Raw genomic sequence first — 21,504 nt, 5'->3', positions numbered from 1 at the left:
TTTATTCAATCTAATGGACAGAAACAAATATAGTTGGATAAAAAATTAAAGTAAGTCAAAGGAAAAAAATTACTTTTATAGATATGAGAGAACGCGTGAAAAAATTTTGGAAAAATTACAAGACTATATTTGTATATAATATGACTATAAAAGCTTGTATGAAATTATTCTTATTAAGTAGCCGAAACAATTAAAATGATAGGTTGCTATTTTAATTGACTCAGTTTCAATGCAGCAAACTAAAAATTTTTTTGTCGGCTCCGAATAATCTGAGGGTCTCTAATAAAATTCGTGTGAGCTACTTAAGGAATACATTGTGGAAGTTGTGTCCAAATACACCGCGTTGCATCCGTCGTCACCCGACTTCATTCCGTTGTTAGCATAGCTGGATGTATAATAAGTATAATAAAAACAATCGGAATAGATAAAAAGGATTAAGCAACAGAACACAATGGCCTCTGCCAAAGACGTGCTTTCATATAGGACTTTCTATAAGATACAGAAAACTATTTAGGTGTTAGAAACATAAAGAAATCCAAAGGACTTAGTATAGCAAGCTCACCATTTAGTCTGTTTATACCGTGTGGGATCTGAATAATTATATCTAATGTCAGTTTTTCAGCCCAAAAGTTACACCATTGGGTAATTATAAATATGGTCTGTGATATGCTAAGTTAGTAAGTACATTTAGATTTTTCCACATTTTCATTTTCAAATTATCAAAAGGATTTTTTCAAATATTGGTCCTGTACATCAACAATATTCGAAATAATAAAATATATTGTGGACGGATGTTTACTTATGAAATTGCATGTATTAAAGTTGTAAATCAGCAATTTATGGAGGGTATAAAACCCTCAATAAATTGCTTGATTGTGATTTTTCAGTATAATCTATTATTATTATTTTGATAAACAAAATTATAATAATGGATCATACTAAAAAATCACACAGCTTTACTATGTACAGTATATTATGCATGCATTTGAAAATAATTAAATTCAATCAAAGAAACACAATAACAGTAAAATTTGTCTAAAACAGAATGTGGTGGTACAAACTATAATTTTTTATTATGAAAGATTTTTTTATAGAGAGGATTGACTACTTATTCTGAAAAATATATTAAAATATATAAATTAATGAATACAAAACTTTTAATGAAGAATCTGGTCGCGAATGACGTATGTGGCGACACTAACATGTTGACGGCATGACGTACACAAAATATTCAATAAACGAGTTTATATCAGTTACTGTTGCCAGGGTCGTGTTGCTGCCTAAAATAACACCAGAGTAGGAATCCAATTTAGTGCGATTGCGCTGTATAATGCTTGCTTGAAAATACAAGTGAAAGAAGTAACTAATTCTGATGATTAAATTAAATTAAATAAAACTTTCTTCAGATATGTTAATAAATTCTATGCAGATAAATTCGAAAAACTTAGCATTATGTTAAAATTTTTAAAAATTTTAAGTAAATTATTAGTCAAATTTTAAGATCTTGGGGTAAAATCATGTACTCATTTTAATAAGTTTGTGGGATAATCGCTGAATGTTCTGTATTTTCCCGGTACGTTGCATAAGTCAAAATCGTATTAATTAGAACTTGGCAGGCAGTCTATGCAATGTTGTAAACCCCGAGTCCATAAACCGTATCTGCTCTAAGTATGTAAATATTGAACAGAGAAACTGAGTTAACATGTTTTGGTCTCAAGGTCTTTAATTGTTTTCGTGGAAATTACGAGCGTATTTGTATAAATCAGTACTTATAAATAAATTAATTAATCTACAGATTTTTATTAAAATTTCCCTAGAAATCTTAGTGTATACTATTTTTCATTTATAATAAATATTTGGCAACTGATTTAGTTTTTGCAAATCAGCAGCCGAATGGATGAAACACGATCGCGAATTTTCACGTAACAAACAAGCTGCAATGTAAACTTTTCAGGGATTTTCCTTTGTTTAACACTTCGAAAGCAGTGAAGAAAACTTTGAAATCTTCGTGAAATATTCTTCAGGTGTTTCGACCTGGTTATCCATAGTTGTCAGCAGACAGCGTAACATCTCGGCCACCAGAATATAATTCTATTCATATAATTACAATCGAAATTATTTTCTTGTTTGAATTAAAATCCATATGAATCTCAGTGGCAAATAAAAATGATCGAATTGGCTAAAAATTATCACATTCATATCCGAAAATCAGACAAGTTATAATAAATATAAATATATATACTATAAACAACTGTTGACTGTAGTATTTCAAGAGTGTTATTAACGCAATCTTAAAAATGTATAGTTATAATTATGGAGTATATATAGTAATAATACATATGACTTTATTTTTGAAATAATAAAGAATTACAACTTGTTACATTTTCAAAACAATATACGCCTAAATTGATAAAATGAACAAATTTAAAGAAATTAACTACTTTCGAGTAAAATTTGAATTTTTACAACGTATCTACTTTATAACACCATATTTATAGGGGGAAATGCACACAGCGACAGCTAGGCTACAGTATCAATTACATCAGATGTATTAAATTTAACAAAATTAACTTTGTTTCAGATCATTCCAGAAATTCAGGTTTCTACACTAACGTTCTATTTGTGAGTAGCAACAGACTGAGCTTTAATAAAGTAGCCTTTTTTACTGTAAACTTTCATGCTGATGACATACCCTCTATATCTTGTATTAGTATATTTATTCGCCAAACTGCTCTTACACATTTCAACGTTACAGCGTTTAGTACAAATTTTGGCAAGTATAAAACTTTAACTGTCTTTGTTTTGACCAATTTTACTATAAAGCTTTCAGCTTGTTACATATCGGTGCCGTGAAGGCTTTTTTTACACAACATTATATATATGTACCGGAACCTTGAGTTGAACTTTTTAAAGTGCTTTGTGATGATTTTAGTAAAAATAATAGTCGTATTTTCGATTACAAAATATGCAGTTTAAAAAGTGAAATAAAATTTCATTTGTTCACGAGAAACGGTTTTAAACGTAAGCTCTGAGTTTCAAGTACAGTAGAGAACCGAAAATCGGAATCAATTGGGGACTGGGGTTGTTCAGATTAGTGATTTGTTCCGATTACCGATTATGTACGAATAAATATATTAACCTGTCCGATGTTCAAATTTTTCTCCGTCGCGTGTCGCTTCGTGTTGAATTTTCTTCGATTTTAAGCCTAACGAAAATTTTTATAATAATAATCGAGGCTATCGTATCGTTAAAAATTATTTCTGCATTTTGTACAAACAAAATAAATATATTGAACAATATAAAAACATCAAAATTATACTTTAGAAGTAAATCTAGTATCAAAAACGTTCGATTCAGCACGACACAGTCCGACTGAAAATCGTTCCGATTACCGGCGTTCCGATTAACGACTCTCTACTGTATGTTGTATTTCTGAATAGTATTGAAATTGAGACACTGATTTCAAACGATAAAACAAACATAGGCATTAGAAATGTAGATTTAGAGAAAAATAAATGGATTATTAAGATCAAATAGACAGACGAGATGAGTAATTAAGACGTTTTGAAAATGATAAATAAAATTAAAAATTAACAAATACGAATTATTGTTAAAATTTATAAAACATATTTTTCGTTTATACTCACCATGCAAGAAAACAAGAATTTCATAAAATATACTATTGCGTATGTCGTGAGAATGCACAATAAGAAGAGATTTCTGCGGGAGAGAGGGATAAGGTTAAGAATTACCCTGAAAATCCATGCTTTTACTGTACTATTTTAGATGCGGATTTTTAAATTTTTGAGGGAACTCGACCATATTTTTAGGCCCATCTAAAAATCTTCTAATTAGTCTCAGAAGAAGGGACTCTTTGGAGACTAAAACTCCGTATTTAAAGTAGTTCAGATAAATCCGAATTTATCGTAATCCATAAAACTTTCTCTCATTTAAGCTGGGAGAAATTTCAGAAAACCGCATCATTGTCTACATTCTTATGACATATTTTAACTGTGTACTAAATTTTAAATTTCAACTCGTAATTGTTTTGGCACTGTTTATGTTAGGTAATGTGAGTTATACTCGGTTAACACCGATGGCCGTGTATCATGCCGGATTAGCGACAACGCATTGTAACCAAACCAAAATTATAAAACTGTATCTGTGTATGTGTTTGTATTCAGGAATTTCCTCACAATATGACATATGGTCAAAATAGTGGCTTTCTATAGTTTGATGTGTTTTTCTATTCAATTCTAATGTTCCCAGACTTTTGTGTAGTGTGTGTAGAGGAGAGAACGACAGGTACAACAAGCACTTTATCCATCCTCCTCTGATGCCTTATTTCCTGGGCAAGTGTACTTACTGACCAATAAATTGCCAACTTCAGTATATTAAGAATATCGAAATCTAGAAAAATTTCATACAAAAAGATAACTTTGTAAAATTTCTGTAAAATTGTAAATATATCAAATTAATATAAGCTTTCACTTTATAGTGCTATGTAATGCCGATATTTAAAATTTTATTGCACTTTCCCTTTAACTGTACTTTAGGTAATAAGAACCTGGAAGAGTGAAAGTCATGTTATGGAGTTCACTAGTTGTTCGATATTGTATAAATCTCAATTCGGTACTTTTTTTATTTTTACGGCATTATGTAATGTCATAATTAAAAAACCACTTGATACTGTTTATTAAATACCTTACTTTTATTAGTAAACCTGTCATAGCACTTAAAATATTGACTAATTTTAAATTAAATATTTTTTTCAAATATAACATGTACAGTATTACACACATATATAAATTGCGATACAATAAATAAGAAAGTAACCACTTTAATTATGACTTACATATGTTTTATGTATGTTCACGTTCTGACTCCGATCACGTGACTATTGAACACATTGGTTCTTACCGGCAAGAAGGTCTCCCATAGACTTACTATAAGATGGATTTTCCCAAGAATATTTATGACTACAGATGAACTCATTTGTCGGTGTACAGTCAGACCACTTAAACAAAAGCCAATCAAAGTAATTTTATTGCAGACATTTATTGATTAAATTTTATATATTTGGAAATAATAAAAGAATAAATAGCGCGTATCACACTGAAGAGCCTTCACCATGACAGAACGTGTAACTTAACATTCCACTGTCACAAATTACAGCTTTGAATGTAAACATCTCAGGTTTAGTTGCAGCTAGAATGATTTTGTTAGACACATAAACACTTCAACTGTGTAACCAGTATGTTAATTCATATTTATTGCAAATACGTGTATCGGTTAGGATTGCTGTTTTCTCTCTCCTTCTACTATTTTCGATTTTTTTCTTCGTTCCAACATGTGGAATTGACATTATTTCTAAGTTGAGAAACTTGAGTACAAACTGAATGGGTAGGCCTAGTTGTAGTGGTGTAATCAGTGACCGTTTCTGCACCCAGATTTGACATACCTTGCCCTCATGGTTTTTGTTGTCCCAAAACGAGCATCCTGGTGTGTCCTGCTGCTGAAGGGGCCTGTTTGTCGTTTCTGCAGAAAATAAATCTGCCTCCGAAAATACTTCTGGATTCATTGGCCATACTCATGGTCAACCTGGGGCAAGACGAGGTATCCCATCTTGCCCCCACCATTTTGCCCCAACGTGCACTTTTTATACTGATTGCAACACAGGTTTACTTTATTTTAAAACTAGACAACTACAGTCCTAAAGGTTATTTCGAATGCCATAATATCTTCATCTAAAAGGTAAGGTTCACAATGATACTTACTTTGTAGAAACTTTGTAGCAGGCATAAAATTAGATGAAGTATTTCTGAAACATGAAAAAGTGTCTTACTTCCAAACAAAAAGAACGTTTCGGACGTTCTCTCGTTCCATGATCCCTTTCCAGGTTGACATTTAATCCCCTAAATAACAGCTAGATGAAAGCACGTTAACCAGGAATAAACAGATATCCTCATCTTACACCGTGTCCCCATCTTGCACTGCCTTCCCCTATATATTTCACTGTGTTTCGTTATTTTCTATGTGTAAGAGATGTGTCGTGGAGTCATATAAATATACCAATATTTTCAATAAGTGTGAGCGACTTTTCGTTAGAACCAGAATTTTATAATTATATAAACAAGCCCCAAATAGCTTCCGAAACAAACATGTTGGCCACAGAAAATAAGTCTGTTATCTCTGTTGTTAAAGTATTTGACATCGATATTTTTAAACCTTGTGATTGATTTAAAGTAGAGTTTCTCAAACGAGATCCTGGTTGTTTTTTTAACCTTGGAAATATTCCGGGAAATCCCGCAAATTTCTTAATTAATTGCGTTATTCAAGGAATACCTGTACTAGGGATTGCAATTGCTGGATCCCTCATCCAGCAATCCAGCTGGATCCAGCGCATTCTTCGGCCTGCTGGATCCAGCACTTGGTGCTGGATCCAGCGCTACGGATCCGCAAATACAGTAGAGAGTCGAAAATCGGAATCAATTGGGGACTGGGGTTGTTCCGATTAGTCATTTGTTCCGATTATCCATTATGTACGAAAAAATACATTAACCTGTCCGATGTTCAAATTTTTCTCCGTTGCGTCGCTTCGTGTTGAATTTTTCTCCGTTGCGTGTCGCTTCGTGTTGAATTTTCGTCGATTTTAAGCCTAACGAAAATTTTTATAATAATAATCGAGGCTATCGTATCGTTAAAAATTATTTCTGCATTTTGTACAAACAAAATAAATATATTGAAGAATATAAAAACATCAAAATTATACTTTAGAAGTAAATTTAGTATCAAAAACGTTCGATTCAGCACGACACAGTTCAACTGAAAATCGTTCCGATTACCGGCGATTCCAATTACCGGGGTTCCGATTAACGACTCTCTACTGTACTTAATTAACTTTCTAAATAATTGCGAAAAAGTCTACGTTGTCGCGTTGCCGCTTTGCTAACTACTAGACTGCTACTAATTACTTACTCACTACTTTACTAACACTAATAATTAAATTACTTATAAATAAACTATACCTTAATCAATCCAGCAAAATTTAATAAAATAATAACGTCTTCAATCGCTTTTAACGATCTTCCTCGGTTACAAAAAAATACAGCATTAACTATAGAACATAAAATGTGTTTGGAATAAATATAAAAAGAATAGTGCTTAATTACATCCCAGTTTTTTTAAACAAGATACATAGATGTACTGCCAGGTCTGATAATTTTCGTATTGTATACCGACGTAATTTCACTGTTTTCAAACTATTAAGAAACGATAAAAAGAAAGAGGATCGGAATTCAACAACGGGTATATATTCGGAGCCTTTACACAACCATCGTTTCAATTCCAAGCTTGTTTATGTGGGTGCAACGATGCGCAGTTTAAAACAAAGGCTCAAAAGCTCAAATATACAATCAGTAAGAACCTTGACACTACTGCGCTGGCATCATACGCAAGACAGAAGGATGTTAACGTCCAATGGATCAAGCGGCAATTATAAAAACGACGACGAATAGGCAAACGGTCAAACATCTTGAGAAATTGGAAATCTGCAAGGGGCACATGACAACTGGTTGTATAAACCATAGAGATGCGGACTCATTGTCTACCATGTGGAAATCCTTTTACATTAATTAATGTTATTAACGGACAATGCTGGTTTCGTTGGATCTTATATACAGGGTGTTTTTTTTTTAACTGACGGTACTCAGAGACATCTGTAGAGCAATCTAACAGCCGGACTGTCGCCAAATTTGGGAGAGTGACTAAGGACGACATGGGAAAGAGATTCCGCGAAGAAAAAAGTAGTACCCAAATTTTCCAGTAGGGGTGGATTTGGCGCTGTTGTAGCAAAACAGCTAAGAATCTGCATAAAATCCAGCTGCAATTAACAAACACACGAATGAATAATCAGACAGCGGTTTCAGTGTAATAACGAAAGTTTAATTAATCAGCAAATAACCTCCCTTCTTCAATGTGATCACTGTCCTGCTGGACAACTCATTGCATCCTGAACACCGTGTTCTCTATGGCTGAACGTAACATGTCCGCAGGAACGTTCATCACAGTTCGAGAAATGTTGTCCTTCAAAGTCATCAAGTTTGGGACGCTACCAAGATAGACCTTGGACTTTAAGTAACCCCACAGGGAAAAGTAACAGGAAGCGAGGCGGTCATGCAAGTGGAAAAAAGCGACTGATGACCCTTTCTTCAGTGAAGTGCTGGTAGCTTTTTCGCTACAACAGCGCCAAATTCTCCTCTACCGGCGAATTTAGGTACTACTTTTTCTTCGCGGAATCTCTTTTCCATGTCATCCTTAGTCACTCTCCCAAATTTGGCGACAGTCCGGCTGCTAGATTGCTCTACAGATGTTTCTGAGTACCGTCAGTTTAAAAAAACACCCTGTATATATTTTTTCCGCTATTTATTTTGTTTATTTATCTATATTTTGTCCATTTGGGCGTTTTCCGTTAATTTTCATATTTATTCCGAACACATTTTATGTTCTATATTTAATGTTCTATTTTTTTTGTAACCGAGGAAGATCGTTAAAAACGATTGAAAACGTTATTATTTTATTAAATTTTGCTGGATTGATAAAGGTGTAGTTTATTTAACTTATTCTACTTCCATTACATAGTTTTATATAATACCTATAAATAACTACAGACTAATATGTAGAGCCTATATATAAAAACTGGTAAGACTGATAGCCACTTAGCCACTGATTATCCGTCCTTACATTATTATAATATATTAAAAGATTAGATAGCCTGGGTGTGAAATACACCAACCTGCAACTCAAGGGATCGGGTTCGGATATCGATCGGAATTCTTAGAAAATCGGGTCTTACACATAATTTTAGTTCGCCGCTACTCTGTGTCATTATGTTTCAACCGGAATGTTTCTGAATATAAATTATTTTATTTAAATTACAAGATCATATTTATAGTAAAACACTGGTTATTATTATTACTATTATTAAAATATTATCTCTAAATATTTTTCATTTATAAAAATATCCATTACAATACTATTTAATGTACAACATTTAACAATTAATTATTCTGTTTTACATATTCGAATTTTCCTACTTGTTAAATCAAAATAATTAATTATAAAATACATACCAGTTTTTATAATATTTTTTAACAATATTAAAATATAGATTTTAAATCGTAAAAAAAAACATATTTTATTCGAAAATTTATCATGAGCTACACGTAAAAATATGCAAATGAGTTTCATCATCAATCCGTGACAAGGTGCACTTTGCTGTTGATTTCGTGGTATTCTAGAGTTAAAGTAAGTAACAGAATTAGATTTTCTAGGAATTTAACTTTAATTTCTTTAATTATATTTAAGTTCTTAAAAAGTTTCACTGAATACTTGCTCAAATTCGAATTTCAAGAAGTTCCTTTGAGTGTGTACGAAATTGCGTTTTTTCAGAAATTCACAAGTACTTCATAAAACCTGAAGTTTCTAATGTTCTTTAATATATATTTTTGTGTTTTTTACAATATTTTAAACCAATTAATGCCTTTGGTTAAATTTACCTATGGTAGACAAAATGGCGGCTCGTCTCTAATTCCAGCAAACAGAAGAAAGGAAACAGTAGGGACGCACGATCTAACCTAACCTAACTTATTCTAATAATTTGATTGGTAATAATTATAGTAATTTATTAGAATAGGTTAGGTTAGAACGTGTGTCCCCACTGTTTCCTTTCTTCTGTTTGCTGGAATTTACGACAAGCCACCATTTTGCCACCATAGGTAAATTTAACCGTTCTTTTTAATGTAGGAAAATAATTTTTCAGTATGGCACCTTCTCCATCTGATGAAGAGTATGATGCGAGTAAGCGAAAAGATAAGAGAGCATCTAAAGAGAAAGAAGTAAAAGGTAAACAGGGTGAAGGAGGAGGAGTAGCTGCTGAAGAAAAAAAGCGACAGAAATCAAAGAAAGACACTAAGCGCGCTAGAGAACAGAAAATAGAGAAGAGTTCCTCTTCATTATCTCCTAGAAAATCATTTAAAAGACAGGAAGAACTTCAGGGAAAGGGAGAGAAATCTAGCAAACAGGAATCAGACCGAAGAGTTGAAGAAATTAAACCTGCTGAAAGCAAAGTAATTGAAGTAAAAGAGGAACCAGCTGCTGCCAAGTATAAAGCAGCAGAAGACATCTCTTCTGCATCCTCAAGTTCCAGACATTTGATGCTAATTTCTTTTAAAGAAATACTAGAATTAACTGAAGAGAAATTATCCCTTACCAAAGACTTGTTAAGTTTGAAAGAACAGCAAAGAAAACTAAAACCAGAGTCAAAAAAGGATACAACTAAACCTTTAGCAATTGTTGAAAGACTTTATAAGAGTATAGGAGAAATGAACGAACTCGCTGAAAAACTAGAAGATATTGTCTGTGTGTCTCGTTCACCTTCAAGAATGAAGATAAAGGAGAAATTAGCCGGAGAAGAAACCGAAGGAATAATAATTAAACCTGGTAAAGGCGAAGAACCGAAAAGTTGTTTTTTATTAATTCTCTGCGATTTGAGATCAAAATTGCTTATGAAGAGACTGGAACATTCCAAAGTACTGTTAGCAATCCTAAATCAAAAGGAACAAAAAATAAAATTAGGAAAGATGGCTGAATCTGATGAGTTAGAAAAGGAAGTTAGACATCTGGAAGAAACAGAAGAAAGTTTAAGAGATGATATTGCAAAGCTTGCAAAACAAATAGAAATAACTGGGCAGGAAGAACGGGATTTGTCGGCTACTTTTTCAAGTTATGGAGAAGAAACTGAAGCAGTGGAAGACACATCAGATCTCAAAAAACTTCAGAATGAGTGCATAATGAATAGATTGGAACTAATGAAAGTAATGATAGAACTAGTAAAGAAGGAAGAGATGAAAGAAGAGTCTACTGAATCCAACGAAGAGGAGACTCAAAATATAAAAGAAAGAGAGCGAAAACTACAAGAAACTGTTGCAAAACTTGAAAACATGATACAAAATAAACTGAAAGAAGCGACTAAACTTTCTCCAGACGACAAACCCTCGACATCATCCTATCCAGCGGATAGCTTAGAATCAAAGATGGAAGCTCAGGAGGAGCGATCAATTAAACAGTCTTATGAGGAATTACCAAAACCTATCAATCGGCGCACCTTTCCTGGATTTTCAAAGTCACCTAAAGTATTTAAAAAAGATAATAAGTGGGAAGAGGAACAAATAAAAAAGCTGAATGAACTTGCAGAAATTGAAGCAACCGCCTTTCACGCTTTAACAAAACCCATAGACGGGAAGGAAAAGGCAGCAGAAATGAGGGAGGTACTAAAAGAATTTTTTGAGGAAAAGAAATTACTTGAAGCTACAGAAAGATCATTCACTCGACATGAAGATGTGGAAGTAACAGAGCAAAACATTGCTAAATCCACAGGCAAGCAGGAAATACAGGAAGAAAAGACAAAAATGGAGACAGAGTGGTTGAAATTTAAAGCTGAAATAGAAAACATACAAAAGGAAACGGATGTTTCTGGTGGCAAAAAGGTAACAAAAACACAGAAATGTAATGAAGAAACTGAGTCAATCGCAGAAGAAGAAACTAGATCAATCGCAGAAGAAGAAACTAGATCAATCGCAGAAGAAGAAACTAGATCAATCGCAGAAGAAGAAACTAGATCAATCGCAGAAGAAGAAACTAGATCAATCGCAGAAGAAGAAACTAGATCAATCGCAGAAGAAGAAACTAGATCAATCGCAGAAGAAGAAACTAGATCAATCGCAGAAGAAGAAACTAGATCAATCGCAGAAGAAGAAACTAGATCAATCGCAGAAGAAGAAACTAGATCAATCGCAGAAGAAGAAACTAGATCAATCGCGAAAGAAGAAACTAAATCAAGCATTGAGGAGGATGAGGAGAAATTGAAGAAACCCATTGAAGAAATATCTCAACCAAAGCAGCTTGTAAGCTGTGAGGAAAAAGCAACAGTACTCATCGATGAGAGATCAGAGCCTGAATTGGAGAAGAGAGACGAATCAGTTAAGACAGAAGAAGAAATGAAAACAGTAGCTGTAAAATCGGAAGTTACTCCCGTTCAAGACGTAACGCAAGCAGCTGCAAAATCTAGTAAGTGTAATTTTTTCAAAGTATTGTCTAGTTTTGTAGATTTTACGTTTGGAAATATGAAGTTTCATTCATCAATTCCTTCTAGACGAACCAGAAATATCTGAAGGTGTTATCGTTTGCACTGATCATATGGATTGGTTCAAAATTGTCTCAAACGAGTACAGAAGTAAGTGGAACAATTACTTCGTATTTTAGATGGATAAATCCTAATTTTCTTTTTGTATTCTAGTACCTGTACTTCTGAAAAATCGACCTCATTACATGTGCATCCCTGTTAATGCTGTATCAAAATTATACAAACCGGGAGAGATTGACTTGTCTCGATTAAAAGTTACTGATGTTGCATCTCGAGGTAAGAGTTTCTTATGAAATAATAAATTTCAGTGTTGTCATCTATTGTAATTAAACTTTTGGTCATATAAAATATTGTGTAAGTGTAAGGTTTTTTAATTTTTAGAACCTCCAGCTATAAGACCTAGACTTAGCAAACAACAGTTAAAGAGGGGGGCAATATTGTTTAAAAAAATACTGCCACGACAATCCCTAGAAGTAAATATGAATATTCCATACAAATCGGCAATGTTAAAAGAAAATGCAATCAAGGTATTGTTCTCTGTAAAATTTTGTTCGATATCCTCCATTTTAACACCGCTTCTGTGTTTTTCAGGTCTTGTATGGCACTGACTATTCTACCCATTCGTATCAGAAGAAATTATCTTTCATTATAACTCACTTAATGATAGAAAATGTAGATTTAGTAATCAACAATATTACTTGGGAGAATATTTCTGAAGAAACTTTGGTAGGTAAACTTTCATATATTTGTATTGTTCTACTTCACTAAATTAACACTGAAATAAAATTGCAGATGATGATAATAGATCTACACCTGTGGAAGATGGTGTTAATGGATTTTGCATTGTTTCTCGACGAAATGCATTATTATGCAGCCTTCGATTTTGGTGATGTGATCACAGCTGATCACAGCTCGAAATCTTATCAACTGTACACTTTTGTTATGCATATAAAACAATGCATCGTGTCTTACAAGACGGAGGATTTATCTAAGTTTTACTTCTACCTTAAACTTTGCATTTTGCTGGAACCTTATAAAGAACGTATGGTATTATTTTAACAATTGTACTGTATACTTCTATTAACGCACAACTAATTGTTCCATTATTAAACAGGTAATTCTGAGATCGATGAGATGTATAAACCTATTCGTAAAAAACTCGCACAATATTATTCTCTACAATTTGTCAACGATATTAAGAAAGTAAACGACCAAATAAATATACTCAAAAACGAAGAAGTAATTGATGTGTTGTTACATTTCACCGATCTTGAGTACATTGATATTGTGAAGGACTTTGTTCCTGGTAATATTCAGAATAACTTTTGTACATAATTTACCGTTTATTACATATTAATGGTTTTCTTTTTATTTGCAGGATTCGGTACTACGCTCGAGTAGGAATTTAAGAACCTGAGGTATCTCCATTTCTCGTGTTTGCTGTAACTCCTATTCTTAACTTTTTCTTAATTCGAATAACCGATTGATTAATAATTCGAAGAATTTCTTAGTTGCTGTATCATATTTACAATTCAAGGGATTTAAAATTTCATTTTTTAAGAATTTACTGCGATTCTATTGTGAAAAGAATCTTTACATTTCTAACTAGTTATATTGTTATTAAATTAACAATTCCAACAATTTATTCTACGTAACATAAAATGGACACTTGTGTAAAACTGCTGCCTGGGACTGTATTGTTACGTAATATATTTTACTGTAATTGTAAAGTTTTTAATAAAATTCTGGAAATTTCAGTAAATTTTACAGTAAACGGCGCATTATTAAACCACCCCAAATCCGCCGGAATCACTGAGAAAGCAGCTCATCTGACATTAAGTCTTCTAGATTTGTTGCGATAATGCACGTTTTTACGTCAATTTGACAATGAATAAGACTGAAAACTTATGTCGACATTACATAAACAAGTGTACGAAGAACAGAATAATACATCATTTATATAATATGAAAACACAAATAAAAATTAAAGTTCTCTTTTACAACTTGGTAATTATTACTACAGCAATCAATTAATCATTATTTTCTTAATTATAGGTGAAATAAGATGAAATACTGAATACATATAAATGATTGTGTTTGTGTTTATGTATTGTGTAATGATTAAGTATAATGATTGTGTAAGCGAATGACATTTAGCATGGCCTTCCAGTCTTGACATTCCACCATTTAAAACCTAAAATTGATAAGGATTCTATTAAACTGTTCCAAATCAAAGATTAAAGGATAGTATATACCGACTGTTAGCGTCATAGCTGTTCCGCATCGTTTGACTTCTTCAGAACCACAGCGATAGAAGTTTCAAGGTAAGAGCGATTCAAATTCCATGGATGTTTGTCTCCAAGTGTTCCTACAAACCTTCCGTTGAGAGTCCTTAGTCGAACACAGCGATCGATACTTCCAGTGATGATATACAGTATTTATAATTTTCTACCAATTCTATACAGTTAACGATAAATGTATGACCTCTGAATCGGTTTAGCAGTACAGGCGGTTTCCCCGAAAGATGATCGTTTTCTGCTTCTTCGGGCAAAACTTTCTTCTTAGACATAAGGAAACCGGGAAGAATTCTGGTGTATGTGAAAGATGTTAACGTTTTTTCTATATTGAGAGTTTTTAAACCATTGTAAAAACTATTGTTAAATTGAGTGTTTTAAACCATTGTAAAACCAAACTGAGATGTAACCACTAGTATCACCTAAAAACTATACAATGATTTATTGTTTTTTAAAAGTTTTTTAAAAATGTCGCGGGTTGAGGCACCCTCACCATATACATCGCTATAATGCCTTTATACACACACACACACACACACACACCTGAAATACTACTAGTAAATACGATGACCAAAAATATTATTTAATCAGTACTGTTTTCGATATCGGGGTGGTGAGGGTGGTTCTACTTCTAACATATACATTACTACAATGTATTTACATACACACACCTAAAATATTCATGTTATCGCTGAGTAAATTTTACATTTATGTTAATTTAGTTATGTTTATCAGTTTTGAGGTGGGAAGGATAGTGGGGGTGGAACAACTCTATCATCCTTCCCACTCCGAATTCAAATGCATTGCCATTGGATTTAGTATTCAATTCGTTTGCAATTTTTTAAAAAAGTTCACTGTAATTATGATTTAACAATATTTTCGCTTCGTCAATGTCTATAACACGTCACTCAACTTCGTCACTCAACACTAAACAGGATATCAATTGTGTTGAATACAATGGATAGATTTAGAGGTAAGACTATTTTCAGTGTAAATATTTATTCCAATCATAAATAAGTAAATTCTTTTATTAAAATAAAAATTTGTTCCTAAATTCGATATGTAAAATTATTTCTTGGCACATTTTAACTGCAATAAATTTTGCTGATTTTTATCGAGAAAATATTTGGCCCCCACACTCTTTACACGTAGCAAAATTGTCACAGGTTCTAGTGAAAAACTTACTTCTAGGACCTTATAAAGTCTATATTTCTGTTTGTTTGTGTTGTGTATAGTGTACAGATGTATATATACAGTACATAAACACTGCACATGGCTGCACTACATTTCTGTTATCTAACAACTAAGACTTACAAGCAGTTTTCAAACCCAGTAAATGTAATTTATTCAATTGCATTTCTTGTATAATAAGGAAGATAAAACTTTGCCACGTTTTGTTATACAGTAGAAGTTCGTTAATCCGGCATCTACGAGAACAGAATCTGGATTATCGAAAATGCCAGATTACATGACGATTTTCTGTTTTCGGAAAATTTAATCCTTTATATGCGATCCGATTGTTAGAGACGTTGCTGTACACTCTGCACTAGTGCACATAGTATTTTCCTATTCGTTTTTGTGTGTGTGTGTGTGTGTGTAGGACAACACGTGGGCAATTATTCAAGGGAAATGTCTTCCGGGTGGGCTTTCTTATGGAAAATTGCCCTTATTTAGGTGTTACAAACGTAAAGAAAACCATAAAAACAATACGTGAACAGCCCATTCATCAGGCGAAAACTCATTAGAGTGGTTTTTTTTATCAGTGTTTTACCAGTGTTAATTCTGGACTATCGGGTGCCGGATTATCGAGTTTCTACTGTATTTTTAAATTTAATAAAACGTTTGATATGTAGTATGAGTTTAATATAAACGTATGACCGAAAGGTAATTGTAGACCTTGAAATTTCTAAGATGTACATCGATTTTATTCAAAAACAATAAAAATTTTGGTAATCATTACAGAATGTGGAAAACCTTTTATTACTTGCATACAAAATGCAGAAATGATCGAGTAAATATTAGCTCAAATTCACGAAATATGCCTATATTACGTAATATTTCCGCCAAAAAGTAGTATCATCATGTGCCGTATTCGATGAGTAAGGCGCATAATAATACAATAATAATAGTAATATTGAATATTTTCAAATCCAGTTTTCGGTTTTTGCTTGATTCGAGGTTTACCGCAAACCGGTCCAAAATGATTGTTCCCCAGACTCTTTAAGTGGGATGTACAATACTCTTTCACACAGCAAACCGAAAATATAAATTATACACCTCTAATGTTAAATACTGTATTTCTATTTCTAGAAGTTTTTAGCTTCTTTTTCAACGTATCCTCTAGTCGTTCTCCGAGCACACAGAAATCTGTACATAAATCTGATGAAAAATTACATCCGAGCAACGAAACTATATTTTCTATTGATGATTTGACAATATCAGAGGAAGAGAAGTGCAAATTGACGACAAATGAATGTAAAGAAGAAAGAAAAAGCACTTCTAAAGTGAAGGAACGTAAATATGCATTTGGAAAAAGTAAGACAAAGAGTATTCAAGTTGAAGGTAAGACGATTTTCAGTAAGATTTAATGTACTGTACTTAGTGTTTTGAAAAAATTAAAAATCAATAGTCTTTCACTAATGTATTATTGTTATGTTCTGTCGAGTTGTTGCTGATTCCTTGTGATAATCCATCTGTCACTTTCTCAAGCCGTCTCTCTGTTGTCCTCTTAAGTGCTAACAAGCAAACCGATCAATTGGTTTTAAAAACTTTACCACAGTTATAAAAACGTTTTTTCTACTGTGAAAGTTTTGAACACAGCTATGTGTCTCTAGTTGCTAAATTTGGATGTCTCTGATAATCTTTGTTTTCTTTTAAAATGGTTTTTTATTTTACTTTATAAGAGTCTTATATCTACGCTTTCAATTCCGCTATATTAGATTTGTAGATCTGAGGTGTCTCTCAACAGCATCCTAGACAGATTCAATTGAACTTAAATCTGAAGATTGTAGAAGCTGGATAGTCAGGAACTCTAATGTGCCATGCCTGAATAATAGTGATGAGTCAGAGCAGTGTTCTGATAACACGTATCACTCTGTTGAGCACGCATGAAGACCAGAAAGGATATAAATGATCAGCAATAACATTTTAGTAGCTACAGTGTTTAAGAACTTCCCCGGACACACTAAAGAATTTAGCGAGCCTCCATTGAAAAAGTTTTCCACATCATCATAGAATCCCCACGCCTTGAACAGAACCGACCTGACAAAATGGATCCAAGACCACAATGGTTGGCACCACATTTACACTCTTCTATCAGACCGATACATTTGGAAACGGGATTCATCCGGCGATCCACTCTGTGGAGAGTCATCAAACATTGTGCTTACCAAGGCACAATGTTTGATGACGCTCAGTCAGCGGTGGTACAAAAGTAGGACGTCAGCTTCCTTAGCTTCATGCTTCATACAGTCTGCTCGCTTACATTACTTAGGACTCTGGCATTCATCTTGGAAATGATCTGCATCACTGTCGCCTTAGATCAATCTTTAGCAGCATAGAAAGTCTCTTCGCCCCCAGTCATCAGTGACGTGTGGACAATCGACATTTGCTCGCTGGGCGCTAGTACATCCACGAATGGTATATGCCCGATAGACTCATATTACGGAGTCTTGAGAGACCTAAAGCTGTTGCCACATCAGCGATGAAATGAACCATGTGTTCACGATCAACGTCGCTAAGGTTGCGACCTTTATCCATTTTCATCGATTTTCATATATTGTTAAAAGGCAAATTCTTTAAGAAAAATCTTTATTTTTCAGAACAGAATCAAATGATAGTAATATAAAATTTCTATGATTTTTTTTCTAGCTTCTAAAGGACCAATTCGATCATGGAAACGAGAATTTAAGAAAAATAAGTCTAATTTTCACGCTTTCTATTTATGTTCGAACTGTCTCAAAAACTTTGAAATTATTAAAGATAAATATAAAAGTAAGTAGCAATGAAATCATTCAAATACGGAATGGGTATAATTAAACGTTCCCTATTGATTTATTGACGTCATCTCGGCCTCACGTCACTAGTTGCTGTCAAATACAGTTGTACTGAATCCAATTTCTAGCCCAGAATAAGATGGCAGCATACACATCAACTCGATTACGAGTAACTCAATAGTTTTTCGAAATATTACACATCAGTAACTGTAATTGTTATAAGATTTTTTGACTAGGTCAAACCCATGATGAGTCTGAAGAAAAGATCCTCTAAGTGCCCATAAGATGAAGAGTCAAAAAATATTTACCTTCTATGGTTAATGTTACCCTAGGTATACAAAATGGCGGCTCGTCTCTGATTCCAGCAAGGAAACAGTTGGACGCACGTTCTAACGGTTAGAACGTGCGTCCAACTGTTTCCTTGCTGGAATCAGAGACGAGCCGCCATTTTGTATACCTAGGGTAACATTAACCCATTTGATTACTTTGTCTCTACATTATGATATTTTCTCTTTTACAACGCTATATTTCCCCTGTCGTCGAATTTTGAAACAAAGTTTTTTTCGAGTAATCTCTCCCTATGCCTTGAATAGTAATTTTGATCTCCGTGGTTCAATACGTATCCAGAAAAACCTGAATAAGGAACGTTTAATTTGGACCACTTTGTATATATTAAATGTACTATTTTATAAATAATTAGTTTGTTTTTTCAGTTCCTCTGATAACTTACGATTCCACCAAATTTTACTCCTTAATAATTCCTGTTCGTTCTGTATCAAAATCAGGCCGTATCAATCTCTCAAAAGTGAGATTAGCTATCACAGACACACAGAGTAAGTTCTACATTAGTAATTATCTCCAATACTAATTAAATTTTTGTACGTTTGTACGTGTGTGTTTGTACGTTGATCAAATTTCACAGACTTTCTTTACTTGTAAGGTTACGGTACTAAGAACATAAAAGCTAAATGTGTAAATAAAGAAACAATACGTAACATGAAAAGCAAAAATACAACTCAGGTCAAAATTGGTACTTTACCAATTAACATACGTACACAAAGTGTAGAAGTGAGGTGCTGTGGTACGAAGTACAAATCAAGGCAATTTAAGAAGTATACTAATAGTGTAAGTATCATTTTAAAAGCTTTTTTATGATAAAATGAAGTTATTTCGCGTGTTGACAGTTCCTTACTGAGGAAATATCAATACCAGCAATGTGAATGAATTGTGTTTTAGTTAGCAAGATGTCCATACTAGCTTTGACTTCTCGTTTTGGAGTGAGGAATCGAATCCAGACAAGTACTGCTTGGATTTTCACAAAATCTGGATTTCGATTAAAGATAAACACACGAAATCCCCATGGCTATCTCAATGGCATTTTGCATTTCGTGGCGATTGCTGGGTCTAGTTGAAAAAGTACCTGTCCTTCTGCATCTTCAGGTAGACAATGTGCTGGATACGTCTGTTTCCACTACTAGATTACTAATCAAGGTCAACACGACTAACCTTCAGCATTAAAGGAATGAAGAGTTGCTAGTGTGGAGCAATGCAATACGTAGGCGATCTGTCGAAGAAGATTGCGCGTTATCATACGGGCAGAATAGAAAATTGCCTGAAGTCACCACTAATGGAGGGCCCAAAACCAATCTTTTATAAGAAAATACAGTCAAACCTGTTTTTATGCGCTCTTTTTATGTGCGATTTTTATTTGTGCGATTTTTTTAATGCGAATTTTTAATTTGTGCGGTATAGTTGGCGACTAGTCTCGTGCGATTCGTCATGTCTTACGTTGACTTATTATAGCTAAATAAACTTATTATAGCATAAATGCACTTATTATAGTAATATTATTGCATGAATATGCGAAAAATGAAATAATTTACTTTTTAAGTCAACAAAACACCAACTGGACAAAAATATGTAAAACAGACGATAGACCAGACGATGCAGTCAAGTGCTGACATCTGTTGTCAATAAATTCTATTTCGTACGGTTTTGAGTTATTTTCTATGTGAGACTTCTTTTATGCGGTCCCTGTTGACCGCATAAAAAAAAATATATTTTTTAATTGTGTTGCGAAAACTATTATTTACAGCCATTCGTGAAGTTTCGTGAGATTTTTTTTTATGCGTTTTTTTTAATGCGGTCCCTATCCCCCGCATAAAAACAGGTTTGACTGTATTTCGCCTCAAAAAATTCCACCGAAGAAAAATGTCTGAAGTCAACACTGTACACGGGGCTCTTATTTCAAATTCGCCTGTGCACCATAAAGCTATATCACGCCATTGCTTCCAGAAAGATCTTCTATAGGGAACTGGCTCCTATTTAGGAATTATAGACGCAAAGAAGACCCAAAAAACGACACCTCGCCAGAACTTTGGTGAGGCGCAAACACGCGATTAATAAATCAAATAGTACGTAATTTTACCTTCATTCATTTTGTGTATTTACAGATAATTTTCTCCGACTTATTTCATCGCAAGGCAAAACACAAACGATTGAAATTATATTTAGATAATCTGATATTGCAAAATGCCGAACTGGTACTGAATAACATCCTCTGGTACACTTTGCCTGCTGCTACATTTGTAAGTACGGACCTCTAAATCTAATTAATTTCATCATAAAGGTACTAACTAGCAAAATTATTCAGGTTGAACTCGTCAGGAAAAAATTATGCAAATTAGTTTTGATCGACTTTGCATTCCTTTATGAAGAATTCAATGAATTCTTACATTTGGATATTCAACAAAAATATAAGAGTAATGTTGAGCAGAAAACCTTTGAACTTTCTCGCTATGTTCATAATCTGCGCGCTTTCTTTGTGTGTTTTAACAACGTAGGATTGATGACTTTCTTCCATCACATGAAACTTTGTGTCTTTCTCTTGTCTGGTAAGTGGTATCTTAGTACTTTAACTAAATAATTTATGAAATTTGAAACGTGTAATCTTTATAGCAGAAGAAGAGCAGGTTTGTTTCTTGTTCAGAAAGTTACAGAATGAACTTATCAG

General features: G+C 33.4%; 2 protein-coding genes and 1 long non-coding RNA gene across 3 annotated transcripts; all 3 read left to right on the top strand.

Moving 5' to 3' along the window:
• Positions 1–9,816: 9,816 nt before the first annotated feature.
• On the top strand, positions 9,817–13,092 carry LOC136984503 (golgin subfamily A member 6-like protein 6). Its single transcript, XM_067281504.1, has 6 exons — positions 9,817–12,126; positions 12,212–12,292; positions 12,356–12,478; positions 12,584–12,729; positions 12,794–12,932; positions 12,995–13,092. The coding sequence occupies exons 1-6, from the start codon at positions 9,822–9,824 to the stop codon at positions 13,090–13,092; spliced, it is 2,892 nt and encodes a 963-aa protein (XP_067137605.1). The 5' UTR covers positions 9,817–9,821.
• An 18-nt stretch (positions 13,093–13,110) lies between these two features.
• On the top strand, positions 13,111–13,698 carry LOC136984511 (uncharacterized). Its single transcript, XR_010882200.1, has 3 exons — positions 13,111–13,244; positions 13,317–13,508; positions 13,581–13,698. It is a non-coding gene; the product is annotated as an uncharacterized lncRNA (long non-coding RNA).
• Positions 13,699–16,778: 3,080 nt separating this feature from the next.
• LOC136984502 (uncharacterized) lies at positions 16,779–21,097 on the top strand. Its single transcript, XM_067281503.1, has 5 exons — positions 16,779–17,058; positions 18,367–18,489; positions 19,205–19,324; positions 19,432–19,616; positions 20,945–21,097. Exons 1-5 carry the CDS (start codon positions 16,779–16,781, stop codon positions 21,095–21,097), a joined length of 861 nt encoding a protein of 286 aa, XP_067137604.1.
• The last annotated feature ends 407 nt before the right edge of the window (positions 21,098–21,504 follow it).

The sequence above is a fragment of the Centruroides vittatus genome, unplaced genomic scaffold (genome assembly GCF_030686945.1).
Source record: "Centruroides vittatus isolate TY-2023 unplaced genomic scaffold, ASM3068694v2 contig_921, whole genome shotgun sequence".
NCBI classification, from domain to species: domain Eukaryota; kingdom Metazoa; phylum Arthropoda; class Arachnida; order Scorpiones; family Buthidae; genus Centruroides; species Centruroides vittatus.
The sequence above is the reverse complement of the archived record's forward strand: the minus strand, read 5'-3'. Positions and strand labels throughout refer to the sequence as shown.

Bases quoted from the DNA above. Each gene is read 5' to 3' on its own strand.
- LOC136984503 (XM_067281504.1), top strand. From the start codon at position 9,822: ATGGCACCTTCTCCATCTGATGAAGAGTATGATGCGAGTAAGCGAAAA. The intron at 12,127-12,211 runs GTAAGTGTAATT...AATTCCTTCTAG, and splicing joins GCAAGCAGCTGCAAAATCTA to ACGAACCAGAAATATCTGAA. The intron at 12,933-12,994 runs GTAAACTTTCAT...ATAAAATTGCAG, and splicing joins TTCTGAAGAAACTTTGGTAG to ATGATGATAATAGATCTACA.
- LOC136984502 (XM_067281503.1), top strand. From the start codon at position 16,779: ATGTTAAATACTGTATTTCTATTTCTAGAAGTTTTTAGCTTCTTTTTC. The intron at 18,490-19,204 runs GTAAGTAGCAAT...TTGTTTTTTCAG, and splicing joins TATTAAAGATAAATATAAAA to TTCCTCTGATAACTTACGAT. The intron at 19,617-20,944 runs GTAAGTATCATT...GTGTATTTACAG, and splicing joins TTAAGAAGTATACTAATAGT to ATAATTTTCTCCGACTTATT.